Below are 20,274 nucleotides of genomic sequence, written 5' to 3'. Positions count from 1 at the left end.
ATAAGCTAGTTTGCTTCTAACAGTTTCCAGAGTTTTACTGAATTCTTAGATTCATTGTATGGTTCCTTATAAAGTTTTTTCGATTTTAAGAGTTCTGTATGGTTTTTCAATTTTGTTTTGTCATTTTCTAGTTCTCTCCTTCATTCATGTTTTTGTTTTCTTCATGTTTTTCAATCTCCTTTTCTGTTTTAAACCTATTTTATGTTCTTTGATAATGTCTAAAGTTTTTATGGATGTATGTACTGTCCTTTCTGCTAGATATCATAGTATTTTTTTGGCCTGTGTGGTATATGATTTGTGGGGTTTTTTGGATTTTTTTTAATCAACTTAGTGTTAGTTAAAACTGTCTGACAATTCTTAAGGACTTATTGAAGGTGTACTTCAAAGAGGATTTGTGTTTGTTTATATCTGGGTGCCTGGCATCCTACCAATCCAGTACTACTTTAAAAATTTCAGCTTTAGTTTTTCAGCTCCTCTAATCCAAGTTGCAAGTCTGCATGAGCCCTGTCCTACTGTAATGAAACATGAAGGAAGATATTTCCCTGCTCCCCTAAGCACCAAGGTCACAATCTGTCTTGCTGTTTTTGTGGGAAAGATCTTTTCCTCCTCTTCCAGGTCCTTGCTTTATGGGAGTTTCTGTTAGAGAGTTCTACATGCATGAGGGATGGACTAGATTTATCTTTTAATTTTTTCTTTTTTTTTAAGTTTATTTATTTTTGCAGATAGAGACACAAAGCATGAGTGGGGGAGGGGCAGAGTGAGAGGGAGACACAGAATCTGAAACAGGCTCTAGGCTCTGAGCTGTCAGCACAGAACCCGACGCAGGGCTCAAACTCAAGGACAGCAAGATCATGACCTGAGCCGAAGTCGGACACTCAACCGACTGAGCTACCCAGGCGCTCCTAGATTTATCTTTTAAAACCAAAGCCACTTGGACATTCTCTTTGGATTCCTGCTTTCACTTTGAGTTTGCCTGAAGATGATTTGCATTCTTAACAACTTAGCAATTTAAAAAATTTCCTGAAAATACTTCTAGCCAATATTTTTGCTCATTTATGTTCTTTTTACTATAATGTTGACATGAAAAGATCAATTTATTTTTAGGAATTTTGAAATACATAAATGCATATATATTTTTTAATGTTTATTTTGGGAGAGAGAGAGTGTAAGCAGGGGACGGGCAGAGAGAGAGGGAAAGAGAGAATCTCAAGCAGACTCCGTGCTGTTCGTGCGGAGCCAGATGTGGGGCTCGAACTCACAGACTGAGAGATCATGAACTTAGCCGAAATCAAGTTGGATGTCCCAGTTTTTAGGAATTTCTGAAAAACTACCTACTCTGCAGTGGTACTCATACTTTTCAGTGCTATTATTGATTTACTCTTAAAATATTTGTTATTGTTTCCATGTAGTTTCGGGGTGAATGGGTGTAGAATCATTGCCAGTCTGCTACCTTGATTTGGTTTAATTCTTTTTCTTAACTGTCAAAATTTTAATTTCTAAGAACTAGATTTTTTTTTTTTTTTTTTTTTTTTTTTTACATTTTATTTATTTTTGAGAGACCGAACACAAGTGGGGGAGGGGCAGAGAGAGAGAGAGGGAGACAGAGTCTGAAGCAGGCTCCAGGCTTCCAGCTGTCAGCACAGAGTCCGACACAGGGCTCAAACCCACAAACTGTGAGATCATGACCTGAGCCAGAGTCAGATGCATAACTGACTGAGCCACCCAGGCGCCCCTAAGAACTTCATTTTTGATTTCCACCTTCTAGCAGCTTGAGTTTGTCCTGTGGCTACAGTATGCATCCCTTTGAGCTCACAAACAATACTAATTGTTGAATTTATTTAAAATATGTACTCTTTCCTATAACATCCTTCTCATTTCTTTTTACTCAGCTTTTTCCCTCTTGGGTTAATGATGTTTATGTCTGGATTTTTTGGTTCACATTTATAAGTGAATTTTAAGATGAATTAATATTGTTAGCCTGGGCATCAACAGGGTTAGCAGTTGCTTCCGTTACTGTCGATTTCCCTTCATACAGTTATCTTCCTAGTGAAGCTTAGATCAAACAAATCTGTTTTCCCCATTGAACCCTGCCTCTGACCTTGCCAATACAATGACTAACTTCTAGCAATACTGTTGCTACAGGAGCCCTCCTCCCAGCACTTGATTGCCTCTCCCAGGATTTGGTTTTTCTTCTTTTTTTTAAAAAAGTAATCTCTACACCCATCATGGGGCTTGAACTCACAACCCCAAGATCAAGAGTCACATGCTTTTTTTTTTTTTTTAACATTTATTATTGAGAGATAAGAGAGCATGAGCATGGGAGGGGCAGAGAGAGGGGGAGACACAGAATCCGAAGCAGGCTCCAGGCTCTGAGCTGTCAGCACAGCCCAACTGGGGCTCGAACTCAAACCATGAGATCATGACCTGAGCCAAAGTCAGACACTTAACTGACTGAGCCACCCAGGCACCCCATGAGTCGCATATTCTTCCAACTGAGCCAGCTGGGCACCCCAGGATTTACTTTAAGCTTGGGGAATCTGAGGTTCCACTTTGGTGGCCACACTTAACATGGTCATCACAAAGTGAGAAATTTGTGTATTTACTTCTAGTGTTCTTTTGACCTTTGTTTGTATTGATCTTGCTAGTGTTTGCTGAACTTTGTAGTAAAGTAATAATGACGTTAAGTTTGGGGCCTTTTTTTGTTTTTTTAAGATAGAGAAAGAGAGCGTGCTTGTGTGCATGAGCAGGGGAAGGGGAGAGAGCATCTCAAGTAGGCTCCACACTGTCAGCACAGAGCCCAAGCAGAACTGGATTCCAGGAACCAGGAGATCATGAGCTGAGGTCAAGAGTCAGATGTTTAACCAACTGAGACACCTAGGCGTCCCTTAGTTGGGACCTTTTTAAATTTCAGTGCAAGTTTTTTATCCATTGCAATTTTTAAATTTTTCATTGGCTTTTATTTTTTGTTTGTATGCTTGGGAAATCGTAAATAGGTGCTAATATTGCCTGAAGTACATCACTTTTTCTCTTCTTTATATAAATGTTAATGTTGTAGTCATCAAAGACAACTTGAAAAGAAAAACGGCACATTGGTTCCATGCATCTGTGAAAGTGTTACCATTATTCGGAGAAATTAGCATATTGATATTTACTATTGGGAGGTTGGCTTAAAATTGATAAGAATAACCACTAGGAAGATACCCCAAAATTGATTTAATGATATCAGAGATGAATACAGCTAGGCCCTTAATTCGCTAAGTTAGTTTGCAGAATAGTTTATAGAGTCTTCAAGATTTCTTTTCAGTAAACACAGCCTTTCACATGGTCACTAACTGTTAAAGAAAGTTGAAAGAAAATGAGGCTCTTAAAAAGGCCATGATTTTCCTTATGTTTTCTGCCATCTAGAAGGGAAGATTTAAGTCATTTTTAAAGTTTATTTGAGAGAGAGCATGCGGAGCGGGTGGGGGGGAGAGAGGGAGGGAGAGAGAGAGAAAGAGGGAGAATGAGAATGAATGAATCAGTCCCAAGCAGATTCTCCTGTCAGTGCAGAGCCCAATGCGGAGCTCGAACTCAGAAACCATGAGATCGTGACCTGAGCCGAGATCAAGAGTCAGATGCTTAAGGGAGCCACCCAAGCGCCCCTATTTAAGTCATTTTTTATTGACCGTGCAGTAAAGAAGACCGTAGGCTTCAAATTATATGGTATATAAAAGCATAAGATTTCTGGTTTCTGCCTGTATTTTCTCTCCAAAGATTTTTTTGAACAAACAACCAAACCCAAGAAAGAAGCTTCTTGTGCCTTGTGCACTGGATCCTCCTAACCCTAACTGTTACGTATGTGCCAGCAAGCCAGAGGTGACTGTTCGGCTGAATGTACACAAAGTGACTGTTCTCACATTACAGGATAAGGTAAGTGTACAGGCTGGTAATCTTCCACAAGGTTCGTTTTCCTTTCCTAAAAAAAAAGGAAAACGTAGGCTCCCTTTTGCGGTATAGTTTAACATGATAACAAACTAAACCACATAATTACTCTGAAAGGCTCTGACTGCTAAAGTGCATTGCTCTGATATTCTAGGTTGCTTTACTGTCTGGGTTCCTACTACGTTTTTGGTCTGTGGTTCCAGAATATGTGCCTCACATCCCAGAAAGGAATAGATGAATTTGGATGGAATATGCACCACAGGTTGTACAGAGGTGACACAGTTCCTTGGCAAGCAAGAGACAGTTACCAGATAGTGTGTAAATTGTGTTTTCTGACAGACGGTATCCTTAAATGGTCTAGTGAGGGTCCTGATTTTGGTGTGTTAAGTTGGCGTCTTAGGAAATGCAGCATTTGTGCATCTGGATATACCAGTGGCGCTGTGGAGTGAGGGAAATGGAAGTTTAGTGTGTGGTCTGGTCCTTAGGTTCTTCCTAAATTGGTTAGGTTAGTTTCTCTGTGTTTGGGAAGATTTCCAAAATGGCCTGAATGGATGCTACTTCCTACTTTGGGGATCACTTCAGATTGCTTTCTGATAACGTTCATCATCATGTTTCATATTTACCCAACATAGGGGGCATAGACCCTTGCAGCCCAGGCTGCTTGAGAGGGAATAGCCTTTCTCCCAGAATTGATTACATAGGGCAGATTGATTTGAGCTTACGTTTTGATGGAGAAGCAGCAGGATTTGGTATACTGGCCAGCAGAGGCTGATTGCCCCACCTGGTTCCTTAGGAAGTAATTGTAGTTGGTATGTACTCATTCTTGAGCTTAAAGGCAAGTCCACTATTTTTAGGGTAATACGACCTTTAGAGAATTCCCCTGTTATTTTTTTAAAATGTTTATTTATTTCTTTTGAGAGAGCATGAGCGAGTTGGGGAGGGAGAGAGAGAATTCCAAGCAGACTCCACACTGTCAGTGAACAGTGAGATCATGACCTGAGCTGAAATCAGGAGTCGGACATTAACTGAGCCACCCAGGCGCCCTTCCCCTGTCATTTCTAAAAGCAGCTAGTATTTCACAGATTGTTATCACTCTTTATCCATCTTGAAATTTATTATTTTTTTAAAAAATTTTTTTTAGTGTTTATTTTTGAGAGAGAGAGAGAGAGAGACAGAGCATGAGTGGCAGAGGGGGCAGAGAGAGAGGGAGACACAGAATCCAAAGCAGGCTCCAGACTCTGAGCTGTCAGCACAGAGCCCCACGCAGGGCTCGAACCCACAAACTGCAAGGTCATGACCTGAGCTGAAGTTGGACGCTTAACCGACTGAGCCACCCAGGCGCCCCTATCCATCTTGAAATTTAAAGAGAGATGGCACTTGGGAAGAGGAAGACTAATCCAAGAATCCGTCTTATAAATTTTCCGTCTATAGAACATCTTCCACTACAGGATTGGCTTAGAGACTAAGATGAAATGTGTTAAATGTCTAGCTCAGTATCTAATCTGTAGGGAATACCAAGAGCCAATCAGGAGTTTGCAATCTCCCATTTGGAGGAAGTTTTATCTGAATGTTCTCAGTGGTCAAACATGGGAGTACAAGGTGGACAGCATGGGCATAGAGTAATTGGGTGAATTTCCAGTGCTTTCTGCATGTCCTGGGTGTCTTAAAGAACAACTTGCTCCCTTTCCATTTCCAATGGAACGGGAAAGTATGGGGGGGAAATGTCTGTTTTTTCTTTTTCTTTTTTTATGGTCTTTAACTACATATATTAGTATGTTAAATTTTTTTGTCTTCTAGATCGTGAAAGAAAAATTTGCTATGGTAGCACCAGATGTCCAAATTGAAGATGGGAAAGGAACAATCCTAATATCTTCAGAAGAGGGAGAGACAGAAGGTATTATACATTGCATTTATTCACTCTCCTCATTTGGGTAGAAACTGTATACATGAAGAAGTAACATGAGTCTGTCCATTGTGCATATTGCTCAGTATCACAGCTGAAAGGGGCAATGTTTGGTCACGAAAGTGCACTCCCTAGGTGGCACTGTCATGCTGGGATCACCACAGTTCAGGTGTGGGGACTTCCATATTGTCAGGGTGTCTCAGGGACTGTTTCTCAAGAACCCAGTGCACAGTTATGTTTACAGTGACCATAATGCTCTAGTCCACTAACAAGGACTATCCTTGCCTGGATCCTTGAAGCTAAATTAGTAATGGGAACGTTGCTCTGGCCGTTAGGGTAATTTAAGGCTATTAAGGGGTTTTGTTTTGAGAGAGCGTGCGCATGGGGATGGGATGGGAGGTACACAGGGAGAGGGCAAGAGAGAATCTTGAGCAGGCTCCACACCCAGCTCAGAGCCCACACAGGGCTCGATCACAACCGTGAGATCGTGACCTGAGTGGAAATCAGGAGTCAGACACTTAACTGACGGAGCCACCTAGGCACCCCAAGGCTATTAGGTGTTTTGTCAAAGAGCAGAGAAGCCTTGATAGCCTGCCATAGAGCAGAAAGTAGTACTGAAAATCATTGCCCACCTTTGGCTTTCCAGGCTTTCTAGGCTTTCCTTTTCAAAAGTTCAGGCAGGTTGTCATCCCTTTTGTTAATGCATTTGTTGTATAAAGTACAATGCATTTGGGTCTGTTTAAGCTTTCTTAGAATTGGTTATGGTTGTGCTCCCTTCAGACTGTGCTAGTCAATCTTCGTGTACTTAGATGTTCCCACACCTCTTCAGTCACTTTGGCAGCTCATCTCTTTGGGCTGCCATTTTAGTTGATTTCTCCACATCCCCAATTTTGTCATGGTACCATTACTTTGGGCACTGTTTTCCCAAAATAAGATGTACTTATTCACACATTTGCTCATTGGTCATTTATTCAGGACACTTTGTCAGATCCTGATAGGGTTATTCAAATGTCAAGCCTTTAAATTAAAACTTAGTGTCAGGATTCCTCTTGGCTGTAGTTTCTAGTCAAGAAATTGCTTGAGATATTAGGTCATGAGTAATTCAAGACCCTGTTTTGGCTAGGTAGTAGTCTATTTTAAGAATCCAGTTGAATGTTTAAGCCCCATTTTAGCTAGCTGTCTTCATATGCACATAGAAAGTTTGTCCATGACGATACACTCTCCCTTGGTTCTGGCCAGCTCTTTCAAATGCTTGGGCTTTAAAAATGGAAACTGGTCAAGAATCTCAGTGGCTTAAAACTGGTCCTTCTCAGTAGCACATGTAGCAGCATACATGTGCTACTGAGTACTAAGGGTGGGATTTATTCAAATACATTTAGGGCCCTGTGTTATAGGTACAGTCCTGTGTTTATAATTCGAGAATGAATAAGGCAGTGGTCCCTGTCGTGAAGTACTTGAAAGCCTGGAAGGAGAGGAAAGATGGTCAACAAGTGATTTACTACAATCTAAGAAATAACTGTAGGAAGAGAGCATACAAGGTCGGAAGCCTTGTGAAGGGGAAGGGTCACAGGAGAAAGGACTCCTGGGCCAGTTCTTAAAGAAGTAAAGGCCCGCTGGCAGAGAAGGGAATGTCTACATTTGGGCAGAATCAGCAGCCGCTGTAAAACGCATGAGCTTGTGAAACAACGTAAAAGGCTTTCAGAACGTCCAGTTATTTGTTTCACTGGAAAGTAGGGTGCTGTGGGCTTGGGGGTGGTGGCACAGCTGGAGGGCTTCGTGTGGCATACATGTGACATGTATTTGTAGTCCTCCCCCAGTGACCTCCTCCCACCAGGATTTATAAGCAGGGAATGTATTAATGTATTTACCTTCTAGCATAGTCTGCAGAGTAGGAGTTAAGCATGTGAAAGAAGAAGCAGGGGGCCAGTTAGGGAGAAAAAACTGAAGGTAGTGAGGGTTGTTTACTGAGGCATAAGCAGATGACAGAGTTGAGATTTGCAGTCAGAGTTTATGGGTCGACCAGGTGAAGAAAAGTGTCATTGTTGGGCTTGTACAGGACTGTCGCCAGGACTCTGGCTTTGGAGATGATGTTAATTGACCAGGATAGATGCATAGTAGACTATTTTTCTTTCTAACATGTTGGATCTGAGGAGTTTGTAGTTAAGTAGGGAATATGTAAAAGGGCTTGAGGATGGAAGTCTGGGTAGGAGCTACCATTCTCTAAAGGCATTCCAGATAGATTAAAAAGTTAAAATAAGAAATCTGTAGGGGCGCCCTGCTGGCTCAGTCAGTGTTGCATATCTCGATCTTGGGGTCATGAGTTGGAGCCCCACGTTGGATATAGAATTTACTTAAAAAAAAAAAAAAACCTAAAAGAATTAGAAACTGTCAGTAGTGGAGCGCCTGGGTGGCTCAATCGGTTGGGCACATGACTCTTGATTTCAGCTCAGGTCATGATCCCAGGGTTGTGGGATCAAGCTTTGCCTTGGGCTCTACACTGTGCATGAAGCCTGCTTAAGATTCTCTCCCTCTCCGTCTCTCTGTCTCTCAGGTGTCCAACTTTGGCTCAGGTCATGATCCTGTTTACGAGTTGGAGCCCCACATTGGGTTCACTGCTGTCAGCACACAGCCTACTTGGGATCCTCTATCCCCCTTCCTCTGTGCCCCTCCCCTGCTTGAGCTCTCTCTCTCTTTCTCTCAAAAATAAAAACATTAAAAAAAAAAAAAAAAAAAGATTCTCTCTCTCCCCCTCTCCCTCTCCCCCCACCCCCTCTTCTCTCCTTCTCTCCCCCACTTACTCTCCAAAAAAAGAAACCATCATTAGTTTCTGGGTTTCAAGGAGGGGATCCTTTCTAAGCATTTTCCTTACAAGCAACTAAATAATAACCAACAAAGAAAAAGATTATTAGATTATATAGAAAATTACATATATTTAATGATAACTAGAATTTAAAATACAGTTTACTTAGCATGTGCCAGGCACTGTATAGGTCAACAGGTTCTATATAGTGTGTCCCTCATGGAGCAAATATTCAATAAAGTGCACTCTGTTGTGAGGAGAGGGTATAAATTGGGAGCAAAGTGAGGAAGCAGTTTTGTAAGTGATACTTGTATAGGTTAAGAGAGAGGAGCATCTGAACATTCAGGGGAGAAAGGATAATTAAGGCAGAAAGACCCAACAGTAGGTAGAAGGAGGTGGTGACCTACAAAGTTGGGTTGGAGGAATTGTTCTTCATGGGAGTATTTTAATCCATGTATCAGGTTTATTGAGTGTTAGGGGGTGCTGTGCTAGGTACTTTGCTGCATGAAGCAGAAATGACATGTGGAAACTAAAACTATAGAGTGATTATTTTTGGGAGTCCCCACTGACTTGTCATTGAGAAATGTTGAAAATTTGTGTTGAAAAACGGAAAAATCCATTCAAATCAACAGTTTTCTCATGTTTCTGTAAAATTTGCTGAAAAGTGAAGTTGTTGTAGATAATCTCTTTGTAAGTAGAATATATGTTGAAAAACTCTAAAAGTTGTCTTCAACTCCTTCAGGATTCCAGATTAATTTGGTTTGAATGGGAGAGTGTCAGAATTTCTCACAGTTTGGGTTTTTTTGCAACAGTTTTAATAGTTGAGTTGAATTTCTAAGTGTCTAATATTGTAGTGGACTAGTTTGCTAGGGCCACCATTCCAAAATATGCAGACAGAGTGACTTAAGTGACAGAAATTTATTTTCTCATAATTCTGGAGGCTCCAGGTCAAAAGATCAAATTATCCACAGGTTTGCTTTCTCTTGAGGTCTCTCTCCTTGATTTCTTAGAAAAATGTTGGATTATGCCCAGCCTGACAGCCTCATTATATCTTAATCACCTTTTTAAAAAAAACCACTCTCTCACATTCTGAGGTGCCTAGGGTTAGGGCTTCAACATACAAATTTGGGGGGATGACAATTGAGCTTATAGAGGGGGGATTAACCTTTTTAAAGCTAATGTGACTGCTCTGTGGAAATATAACTTTAGTATCTAAATTTCTTTCCAATTTCTTAGCTAACAATCATAAAAAGCTGTCAGAATTTGGAATTAGAAATGGGAGCCGGCTTCAAGCAGACGATTTCCTTCAGGACTATACTTTATTGATCAACATCCTTCATAGGTGGGAACTATTAATATTTTAAGTGTAAGAAATTATTTGAATATTTAAAGAGTGAAGAAAAAGATGTTTTCTTACTCTTAAGCCCTGCTGTTCACTTGAAACCACATGGTATATTTGCTTGAGTTGGCTACTCAGTTCCTTTGAGGCTTGACCTACAGAGGAATTTGGGGAATTCTGAAATAAAAGGAATAGGCAAAAAATGTTTAAGGGTAACTATCATCAGTGGTGTCTGATCAGAAAGACCTAGAAAAGGTAGAAATCCAAGCATTTGAATAGTTATAATCAGAGATGAATTAATTTTGATAGTTGAACTAAAATAAAAATTTCAACCATTTTAAAGATTCATTAGAAGAAAGGAAGAAATATTTCCCTCATAAAACACAAATTTAACTTGTGATCTTAATAATGAGATAATGAAAAGAATTACAGATGTTTGAATCACTTTTTTTTTTAATGTTCTGCCCATTTTATAAAAAAAACTTCAAAGTGCTTGCATTACAGAGTATTTGCATGTATATAACACAGTTAAAATACAGATAGTCTTCCATTTTGGTATGTTTACCTGTCAAATGCACTTTTGTGCATGCCCATTGACACACCTAAATTGCACACCAACTTAGGACTTTGGGCATTATCTTACAAACATGGAGGGTTGCTACCTGCATCTGATTGTTTTGCCAGTATTGCCATCTCTTTACAAACATACAGTTTGTGTAGTTGTTTGGAGAATATCACATTTTATATACTTGGTTTATAAAAAACATAAAATGACAGGGAAGACTGAATGTGAGTTGTTAGTAAGGAGTATAAGTTTCACAAAGTTAGACAATTGAGTCAAAGAGAATTTTTGCTAGGGTGTGATCCCTAGTCTCAATTAGACACCGTTGGATGTCCGTGGTGTGCTCGTGTTCAAGTTCACAAGAAAAAAACAATGAAAGTAGATCTACAGTAAAATGGAAATATCAGATGGTGTCTAAAGAGGAGGCATAATTAGGGTTTTTTTTTTTTTTTATCATATTTTTTAGCTCCTTGGGAACAGAACCCTCCCCCCTTATAACATAACATGTAAGTCTTTTGTTTGACTTTCATGCATTAAACTTTCATACATGTTTTTGCAAATGTGTTACAAAATCAGGGTACTGCCAGTAAAGATGGTGGGGAGACCCAGAGTCCATGTAACCCTGTTCCTTAAACGCCAAGTTACTTTGGTCAAGATCAGGGTTGAGTGTATAGACTCTTCACCTGGTAGCTAAAGAAATAATGCCTTAAGAGCAACATTGGGCCACAAAGTTTTAGACTCCGTTTTCTGCTCTAGAAGTGGAAGTTATGTAACATTTTTAAAAAACCTTTTCCCTGATTTGAAGGGGCAATGGTATTGAACACTTGAAGTAGAGTTTTGAATTAACAACAGAAATTTGTTGTGTGCAGTGTTATTTTTAATTTTAGCTCTTTGAAAATCAGCATCTGTATATTTGGTGTGTACATAGTAAATGCACTTAGAGCTTTGAGGAACAGTGTCTCTCTGGTGTGCCTTTGTCATGGGGTCCAGTTTTATAGTGTCTGATTATTTTACAGTGAGGACCTAGGGAAGGATGTTGAATTTGAAGTTGTTGGTGATGCCCCAGAAAAAGTGGGGCCCAAACAGGCTGAAGATGCTGCCAAAAGCATAACCAATGGCAGTGACGATGGAGCTCAGCCGTCCACGTCCACTGGTGAGTCATGGCCTAGCCAGCCAGCATTTTGTTGATTAACCCACCAAGCAAGACATTATATAGAAACAAACTATGAGTATTTTACGAATTTTACCGTAAAATAGAAATCTGTAGGATTGTTAAAGGTGTAGATTGGTTTGGCATTGGTTGTTTTAATTCTTATGGAAAATAGGAACTATTATTTTTTGTTAGTGGGCTTTTAAAACTAGAAGTGTCGATGAGTTTACTAGTGTGTGAAGACAGTTCATTCTTAGTAGTAGTTTTGGATTTTGTATGCTTGTTTCCCCTTAAATATGGGAAGCAAATCAGTGCATCTCTGTTGAGTGAACAGATGCTTGGTAAGTATAGAATTTTAGAATTTCACAGTTTCCTGAGAACCGGTATGACTTTGGTAAAGTGCATCAGGGACTCTTACCCTGAGTTTTTAGTGCTAGTGCTTGGTGATTTACTGTGCTCGGATTTGGATGTTTACTACCTGCTCACATCCCGCAACCCTCCTCTCTTCATTTTTCAGTCAGGAAACTAAAGTTAACTTTTTTTTAACCCCAAGTTTTTGGTGTTCTTTGGAATATGGTTGTTCTTGGTTCTCCTGTCCTCTGAGAATTTTAAAGATGAACTTTGAGACTGACTAGAGCATGGCCCACCTGTGAGCCATGGGTTCATGACCTATTTTCCCCTCCAGAAATGGAAAAGTCTATCATTCTCCTATGAGGAAGGGACTATGGTCATTGTTAAAAAGTCATAATTTGAAATATGCTTTGATTGATCCATTACCATGGGGTTTGGGAGGCTTTAGCCATGAGTAAGATAGGCAGGTACTCTGCCTTTGGTTTGGCAGGGGTGGGATGGGGGGTGGTACACAAAACCAACTGTAGTGTAAGGTTAAGAGCATGCACTATAGAGCCCACTGTGTGGGTTTGAATCCTGGCCTCGACTTCTGCTGTTGTGTGGCCTTGGGCAAGTCAGTCTCTGTACTTCAGTTTCCTTTTCTAGAAAACGGATAATATTATTGTCTTCTTTATAGGGTTGTTGTGATGATTAAATGAGTTGTTATATGCAAAGTGCTCAGAACAGTTCCTGGCACCTTGTAAGTGCTATGTATATGTTGTTGTTGTTGTTTTATTATTATTATTACCACCGCTACCAGTATTAGGATATGCACCCTCCCCTTTTTTGTTGGAGAGATAGAAACGAGGAGCTATAATAATTTGAGTTACATAATGCTTGTTACAGTTTTTTTGTTTAGATTAGAAAACAAAAATAGGTGCTCGTTACAGAAAACATTAAAACAGTACAGAAATGTATAATGTATAAAGTGAAGGTTCCCTAAGGGTAGCTATTCTTAAGTTTGATGTATATTGGAAATGCTAACTTTTCACTTTCATAAAATATTAGTGAATCACTAGTAACGCCCACACTTTTAACCACTTTTTCCTTTTTTTTTGAAATAAGCACAAGAGCAAGATGATGTGCTCATAGTTGATTCAGATGAAGAAGGTCCTTCAAATAATGCTGACATCAGTGAAGAAGAGAGAAGTCGCAAGAGGAAATTAGATGAGAAAGAGAATATCAGTGCAAAGAGGTCACGCACAGAACAGACAGAAGAGCTTGACGATGTCATAGCATTAGATTGAACACAAATGCCTCTAAACAGAACCCTCCTAACTGCAGTAGGTCATCTGGGCAGAACCAGGTTATTTGTTATGTCCTTTGTTCCAAAGGGAAAAAATTGACACCGTTGACCTGAAGATGATTCTGCTCCCTTTGAAAGCATTCATTTTGCTAGAACAATTAGAAACATTGCAGTATGCTGTATTGAAAGTAGGATTATAGTTTTAAAGCCCTTTGAACAAAGTGTGTGCATAACCAGTCATGAGATAAAACACCACAATGCATGTTGCCTTTTTAATGTAAATACCCTTAGGTATCATTTAACAGTTTTAAAATATTGTGGTTTAGTAAAGTTGATACCTGGTTATAAATATTATGCCTTTATTTTTGGTTAGAAGAAGAATTATTTTTAGCCTAGATCTAACCATTTTCATACTCTTAACTGACTGAAACAGATTCAAAGAAGTATCACGTGCTATGCATTGAAACTTGTTTTTAAATGTTAACTGGCACTATGTATATTAATGTAAAACAATGTTAATTTACTCAAGTTTTCAGCTTGTACTGCCTGGTATGTCTGTGTAAGAAGCCAATTTTTGTGTATTGTTACAGTTTCAGGTTATTTATATTTGGTGTTTTGTAGAACTCAAATACGACTACACTGTACTTATGGACCAAATAAATGGCATCTGCATACTTGTTATACGAGCCTGCAGAGTTCACGTTTCTGCTGCCTTATTGGGTTTATATACTACTGCAGGCATGCAAAATTCTTCCCTTCTAAAAAACTAACTCATAATGGATGTGAAGGTTAAAAAAGACCTCCACGGTTTGCCATAGATGAGTACTTTCTAAAATAAAATTTTTAATGGCAATGTTGCTTTTTAAGTTTGGATTGTAAACAACTGGCCTTTTGTTGAGAATTCATTTAAGTGGTCTTTGCCTAGCCCCAGTAACATAGAACCTTGGCTTTGAGATTCCAGAGCAGGGGAGAGTCTTCTCCATTCTGCAGTCTTCCCTGGACTGCCCCTCCAACCCCCAATTCATCAAAGTCCCTTCCTGAGTGTACCATTTAGAGCCCAACTCCAGCATACAGATGTGGCCAGACCAGCACTAGATGGATCAGCACCTATGTCTCTGCCCAGGACCTTAGAGTACCCTGGCCCTTAGGGTTCTTCTCTCTTCACACAGATGTGCCTTGAATTTTCAGATAATAGAAACCCCCTGAAGCTGTTTTCCCCCATTCTGTACCTTGGCCATTGGTGGTTTTGACCGCAGTCAATTCAAATTTCAAGTTGATAGCTCATTGTTTTGTTCCCCTTTGTGTAATTCTTACTCTGCCATCTAGTTTATTAATTCTTACTCCTTGTTTTATATCATTTGTAAATTCAGAATGTAATCAAAGCCTTCAGAAAATCATGTTGAACAAGACTCAGCCCTCAGGAGCATGCTGCTTGATGCCCACAAGATGGACTGACTTCCAGCCTTCAGTACAGCAGTGAGCAAGCTGAATCCCCACCTACAACTAGAGGAGTCTGTGAGGTTCACTTTACCTTTAGATTTTTAGAAGATGTTCCATTTTCCTCCAGGAAAAAGAAAATCTCAAAATGACAAAACTATGTAACAGACAATAATGAAATATTCTGGAATACCACCTCTCAGAAATGTTTCAGTTAACTGGTTGGTCACTGGTGATCATGGTCAGTTTGGAAATTCCATTCCTAAAACCTCACAGTGCCCCTTTAGACTCAACTGTCCATGTGTTTTCAGCATTTTGTATATGTATGTTCTTTTCCATTTTAATGTACATGGCAATGAGTACCAGTTTGATCTGTAGAGATACACTTGTGTTTTGGGAGACCAGTGCATTTTGTCTCTACAACTCTGTTACTACCTTTTCCAGCAGGGTCTGTCCCTTTTCTACCTGTTTCAATAAAATCAGGGTCAGCAAGGCAGGTCCAACACAGAGGTATTGCCCAAGTAGACTAAGCAGATCCAAGCTGCCTCCACATACCTGGAGCATGGAGACACTTTAGATTTGGCCTTGTGTTCATGGTTTTCCCATGTGAGTTTGTCTTCTCAGTTGGGGAGCCGGACGCAGAGCTCGTCAAGGGTCTTTCCCCAGCAGCTCTATCCTGAAACAGTCTGACAAACCATCTTCCAGCCTTAATGGGAACGGTCTGGTGACTCAAGTTTACCTATGTAGCCTGTTGTCTCAAAGGTCAATCTGCATACTTGGCATGTATGAGAGGATTCAGTGTTTTAATATAGAATAGCCTGACCCCTTTATGAAATAACCAATCAGGCGGACATCAATGGATGCCAAAACCTTTTGCAAAAGGCTGTTGAACAGAATCTTTACACAGTGCTCAAATGTTGCTATAAAGATAACTTGCAAAATGAAAAAAATCAACCTTTGATAACGGACTGATCTGTCACCGCTATGAACCTGTCTTCAAACCTAGCATCAATAATGGGACAACTTGATGTGTGCTTCGTAATGAGATGATATGAAGAATACAACAGAACGTAGGCAAAAAAACCCATGTTAACCTGAACTTAATCCACCATCTAGACCTGACTTCCAGCTGACAGGAAATAGAGGGGGTAGAGGAACAAACCAAACAACATTAGGAGACAACTACAGAATGTGGGACATTCTGGAACTCAAGTGCAAAATAAATGACTTTAACAATTCTTGTGACAATTGGAAATTTGGAAATGGAATAGTGATAATGGAATTATTTTCTTAGGTATAATAATGTACTTATGGAGGCTACTGTCCTTATTCTTGGAATATTAGGAATGAAATGAAGCTTCATAACAACTTTTAAATGGCTCAGCAAAATGTATAATAAAGATAAAATTAACATTTATTGAATCTAGGTGGAGCCTGTATACATTGTTCATTGTACTATCCAACTTTTCTCTGAAAACTTTCATAATAAAGGTGGATAGATATATATATATATATATATAGTCTGTATTTTCCTTTTGAGCCTATGTGACTTTCAAGTTTTGTAATGAATATATTCTATGATTTAAATCAAAAAGGCAATAAAGTTATTAAAAATCTAAGTTGGCATGAGAAAGTGTTGCAGTGATTCCTGGGTCCAACATTTATCAAGTCCTCTGTGTCCTTGTTGCTAGGCTGTGACTTAGGAAGAATTCTTTTTCATTTGAGTCTCCATAGAATCAAGATAGCCAAGTTGCTCCCAGTAGATTAGTGGTTCGCTTAGAAGTTGTAGAAAACATTTGGTTCATAATAGGTGTTCCTGTTCCTGAAAATTGCCCATCGGTAGCAGGCGTCTGAAGGCATCTGGAGAGGACTTGCTCTGTGGCCAAGGAACATGGGCAAACTTAAGCTTCCTACTAGCCTTTTGTAATCTATAGAAAATCAAAACTCAAAAAGTCAAAGCAGGGAAGAAAGGATGATGGCAGATATTTCTAGTCATTGTGTCTTGGGGAGGTGGTAAAGGCGTCCCAGCATCTCCATTTTGACCATTTCCAGGAGGATATATTTAGAGAAGTATTTTTATAGACGCTTTCATACTGGGAATACATTATTTGCATTCTGCACACAGAGGGAAGTTTTTTTTTTGTCCCCTGCAACTAATTTAAAATAAATTCCAGCCAAGAGTTTTGAGAAATTTTTGAACTGCTCTCACTAAAAAAAATCAAGTTGAACTACAGGATTATGATGATGCTGTGCAGTTTGATTATATTCTGAAGATACTATGTTATTCTGATAAAATAACATTTTGGGGAGTTTTGCTAATTGTCTCTGACTCAGCTTTAAACATTTTTAATCTTGCAACAAGTGATGACTTACATAGGCAAAGGCTCAGAAAAATTTTACTAGAATGTACAAATGCTCCAGGGTCCTCAGGCTTTTACTTTAGAAATCCACCAACGGGATTGCCTGGCTGGCTCAGTCAGTAGGGTTTGCTACTCAATCTCAGGGTGGTGAGTTCAAGCCCAATATTGGGTGTAGAGCTTATTTTAAAAAATAGGGGTGCCTGGGTGGCTCAGTCAGTTGAGCATCTGACTGTTGATGTTGGCTCAGATCATGATCTCGTGGTTTGTGGGTTCAAGGCCAAAGTGGGGCTCCTCACGAGCCTGCTTGGGATGCTCACTTTCTTCCTTTCTGCCCCTGCTTGCCTGCGCACGCTGTCAGAAAAAAAAAAAAAAAAAAAGATCCACCAACAATTCACTTTCTCAGGTCAATCTCAGAAAAATGTAGGCATTGTGTACAGTGTCATTCACTCATTCTATAAACATGTATTGCATCCCTACTCTGTGACGTGCCACACTGAGAAAACCTTGACAGCCTGTGTAGAAACCTTTGAAAGCAGTAAGACACTAAGGACTATTCACAGAAACTCGACTTCTTAGAGAAACTCAAGGTAGCAATAGGCGGTAGGATGGGGATCTGAGGACCCACATCTTCTGTGTTGTCCAGGTTCCCAATTGGTCCCAGCATCTGCTTCCAGCAGCACTGAGTCATGAACACCAACCTCAAGCTCAAAAATGTGATACCAAAAGCTGTTGGAATCAACATTCCCAAATGCTCCCCACGCCCTGCCCCATGGAACTGCAGACCTGCTGGGGTGTTTGTTTGCCACACACAAAGTTTGTGTATAAATGCCCTTTTCTGGGTGCAGGATAAGGTTTCAGGACAAGAAAGGGAAGGTCCTTCCAAGGAAGGACCAACTGCTCCCTGATGAAGGAAGGAAGGAAGGAAGGGGAAATTATCACATCCTAACCCTAATTCTTAGATTGGGGAACCAAGCCTGTCCATGGCTTTGACTCTTCTGTGCCTCTGAAGAAGCCAAAGGGGGGATACCAGGACCAGGGGAAATTGGTGGACTCAATCTGATAGAAAAAGCTGGGCTTCAAAGGAGAGGATGGAAAAATCCCTTTGGGGACAGCTCCCAGTACATGTCCTCCCAGTAGAGAACACACACCTTGGGTCTGGTGCTGTGCATGGGAAGACTGGCCCCTAGGAGCTGAGCTGGGAGAGGTACAATTGGGCTTCAAGTGAAAGATTTCCTGCTGCTCTCCCTAGGAAGTACTATTTCATAAGTACTGCTGCAACCTGGAGGAGGGGAAAAAAGTGAATCCCAGCAACTCCTCCATGTGGAGTTTGGCTGTGTGCCGTCCCGCTTTCCTCAGGACCCAAGTCAGACAGCCACACTTGATTGGCATCTGAATGTGTCCCAAGACCGTGGGGAAAAAAAAACAAACAAACCTGACTTGTGTCTATAATTGGGGTCCACACACTACAGACAGATAAGGGGATCTGATGGAAGCCAGATTACAAGGAGAGACAGGAGGAGGATCTTTTTGTTGTTTTTGTTTAAGGTTTATTTATTTTTGAAAGAGAGCACAAGCAAGGGTAGGGGCAAAGAGAGAGAGAGACAGAGACAGAATCTGAATCAGGCTCCAGGGCTTGAACCCACAAACTGGGAGATCATGACCTGAGCCAAAGTCGGATGCCTAACCGACTGAGTCACCCAGGTGCCCCAAGTTGAGCGACTCCGGCTCAGTTCATGATCTCATGATCTTGTGGTTTGTGAGTTCGAGCCCACATCAGGCTTGTGGCTGTCAGTGCAAAGCAGGCTCTGGATCCTGTCTGCCTCTCTCTGCCCCTCCCCTACTTGTGCTTTCTGAAAAATAAATAAACATTAAAAAATAAAAAAAAAACATTTCTTGGAACATTACTGCATAGAGTATTTTTGTTTGTGTATGACACCATTAATACCACCAAATTGCTCTTCCTGACAGGATGTGCCAACTGACACTCATACCAGTAAAATATATGCAAGTTTCACCACGTCCATTTTTAAATAGTAACGTGGTCAGTGAAATGTGATACTTCATTGCTGATTTAATTTGCTTTTCTCAGAGTGGAGATCATTTTTCATGCAATGATACCCTCCAGATATTTGCTCCCCCAAACACGTGCATCCACGTGTACCTGCCCTCAACACCGTGAGCTTGGCTGGCGGTGGGTGACCGGGTGGGTTGGATTTTTGCAAGATCTGAGAGGTGCTGGGGAAGAACTGCTGGGGAAGACACTGCTCAAACGCCAACTGAGGAGAATGGCGCTCCTCAGCAATGTTGAGGCCGGACACCCTGGTCAGTCTGCACCGACACAATTCCCCATTCAGGCTCCCTGCGCCCAGCGACACTGTGGGCACCTTCCTGAAATGCTCTGAGCAGGGAGTGCCTGCAAAAGTGAAAAGTCTTCCACTCAAGGTCGTTTTCCGTTTTCCTGAATCCACCAGGTCTTGACAGATGATGGTTTGCTTTTCTTCTCTACCAGCTGTTTGAAATATACAAGGACAAGAACTCGGTAGCTTGTGCTTTGGGGAGACAAAGCACTAGTTAGCCCTCGTTCACTCCTCCTCCCTCCCAATGTGGTCCCTGAGGCCCCACTCCGTCCCAGTACCTGTGGCAGCGCAGGTGATTCCAGGAGCCTCCTTGGTGCCTCACCCGGGGCCCCTGAACGCAGGTGCTGGAAAAAGGGAGTGTCCTCACAGCTCTTCGTGACTGCCTGCGGTGGCCACATCTGGGGCTCACTAGCCCACTGGCTTAGCCTGAGGCCTGCTTCCGGCCTGGCCTGGCCTTGGGGGCCTGCGACCTGTCCCCAGCCAACCCTGGCTCCCAGCACTCGGCCCCTTCCCCACTAAGTAGTCGGCGGCTCCTGAAACCGATGCGCAGCCGGTTGGCTGGCTCCGGGACCGGCTGGGTGGGGGTCGAGGGGTCACTCGAGGTCCTGGGGGCGCATCTGCACGCGACGCAGTGTTCTCCTGGGTCCTGGGGCAGGCGCAGCGCTTGGGCCCTGGGCTGAACTAGTCCGGCCCAGCGCCTGAAAGTGTGGCGGCGCTGGTTAGTGAGATGGGAGGATGTGGGAACCGTTTGTCAACTGCTCGTATTTCTTATTCCGGCCGGGACTGGGGGAGCCGCCTCCAGCTCAGCC

General features: G+C 41.3%; 1 protein-coding gene across 4 annotated transcripts in view; it reads left to right on the top strand.

Moving 5' to 3' along the window:
* Nucleotides 1–16,367, top strand: part of UBA2 (ubiquitin like modifier activating enzyme 2) — a 40,254-nt gene extending 23,887 nt beyond the window's left edge. For 2 of the 4 annotated variants that reach the window (XM_019423393.2, XM_019423391.2), the window contains 5 exons: nt 3,754–3,909; nt 5,719–5,815; nt 9,861–9,966; nt 11,542–11,678; nt 13,131–13,992. In XM_019423393.2, the coding sequence (XP_019278938.1) occupies nt 3,754–3,909; nt 5,719–5,815; nt 9,861–9,966; nt 11,542–11,678; nt 13,131–13,312 (678 nt within the window). In that variant the 3' untranslated portion in view covers nt 13,313–13,992. Of the gene's footprint in view, nt 1–3,753; nt 3,910–5,718; nt 5,816–9,860; nt 9,967–10,991; nt 11,044–11,541; nt 11,679–13,130; nt 13,993–14,681 lie in introns of those variants that run through there. The other 2 variants (XM_019423392.2, XM_019423394.2) reach the window with 2 other exon arrangements.
* The last annotated feature ends 3,907 nt before the right edge of the window (nt 16,368–20,274 follow it).

This window comes from Panthera pardus, unplaced genomic scaffold (assembly GCF_024362965.1).
Source record: "Panthera pardus isolate Hobbes unplaced genomic scaffold, ASM2436296v1 HiC_scaffold_18, whole genome shotgun sequence".
Classification (NCBI taxonomy): Eukaryota; Metazoa; Chordata; class Mammalia; order Carnivora; family Felidae; genus Panthera; species Panthera pardus.
This window is presented reverse-complemented; position numbering and strand designations above follow the sequence as displayed.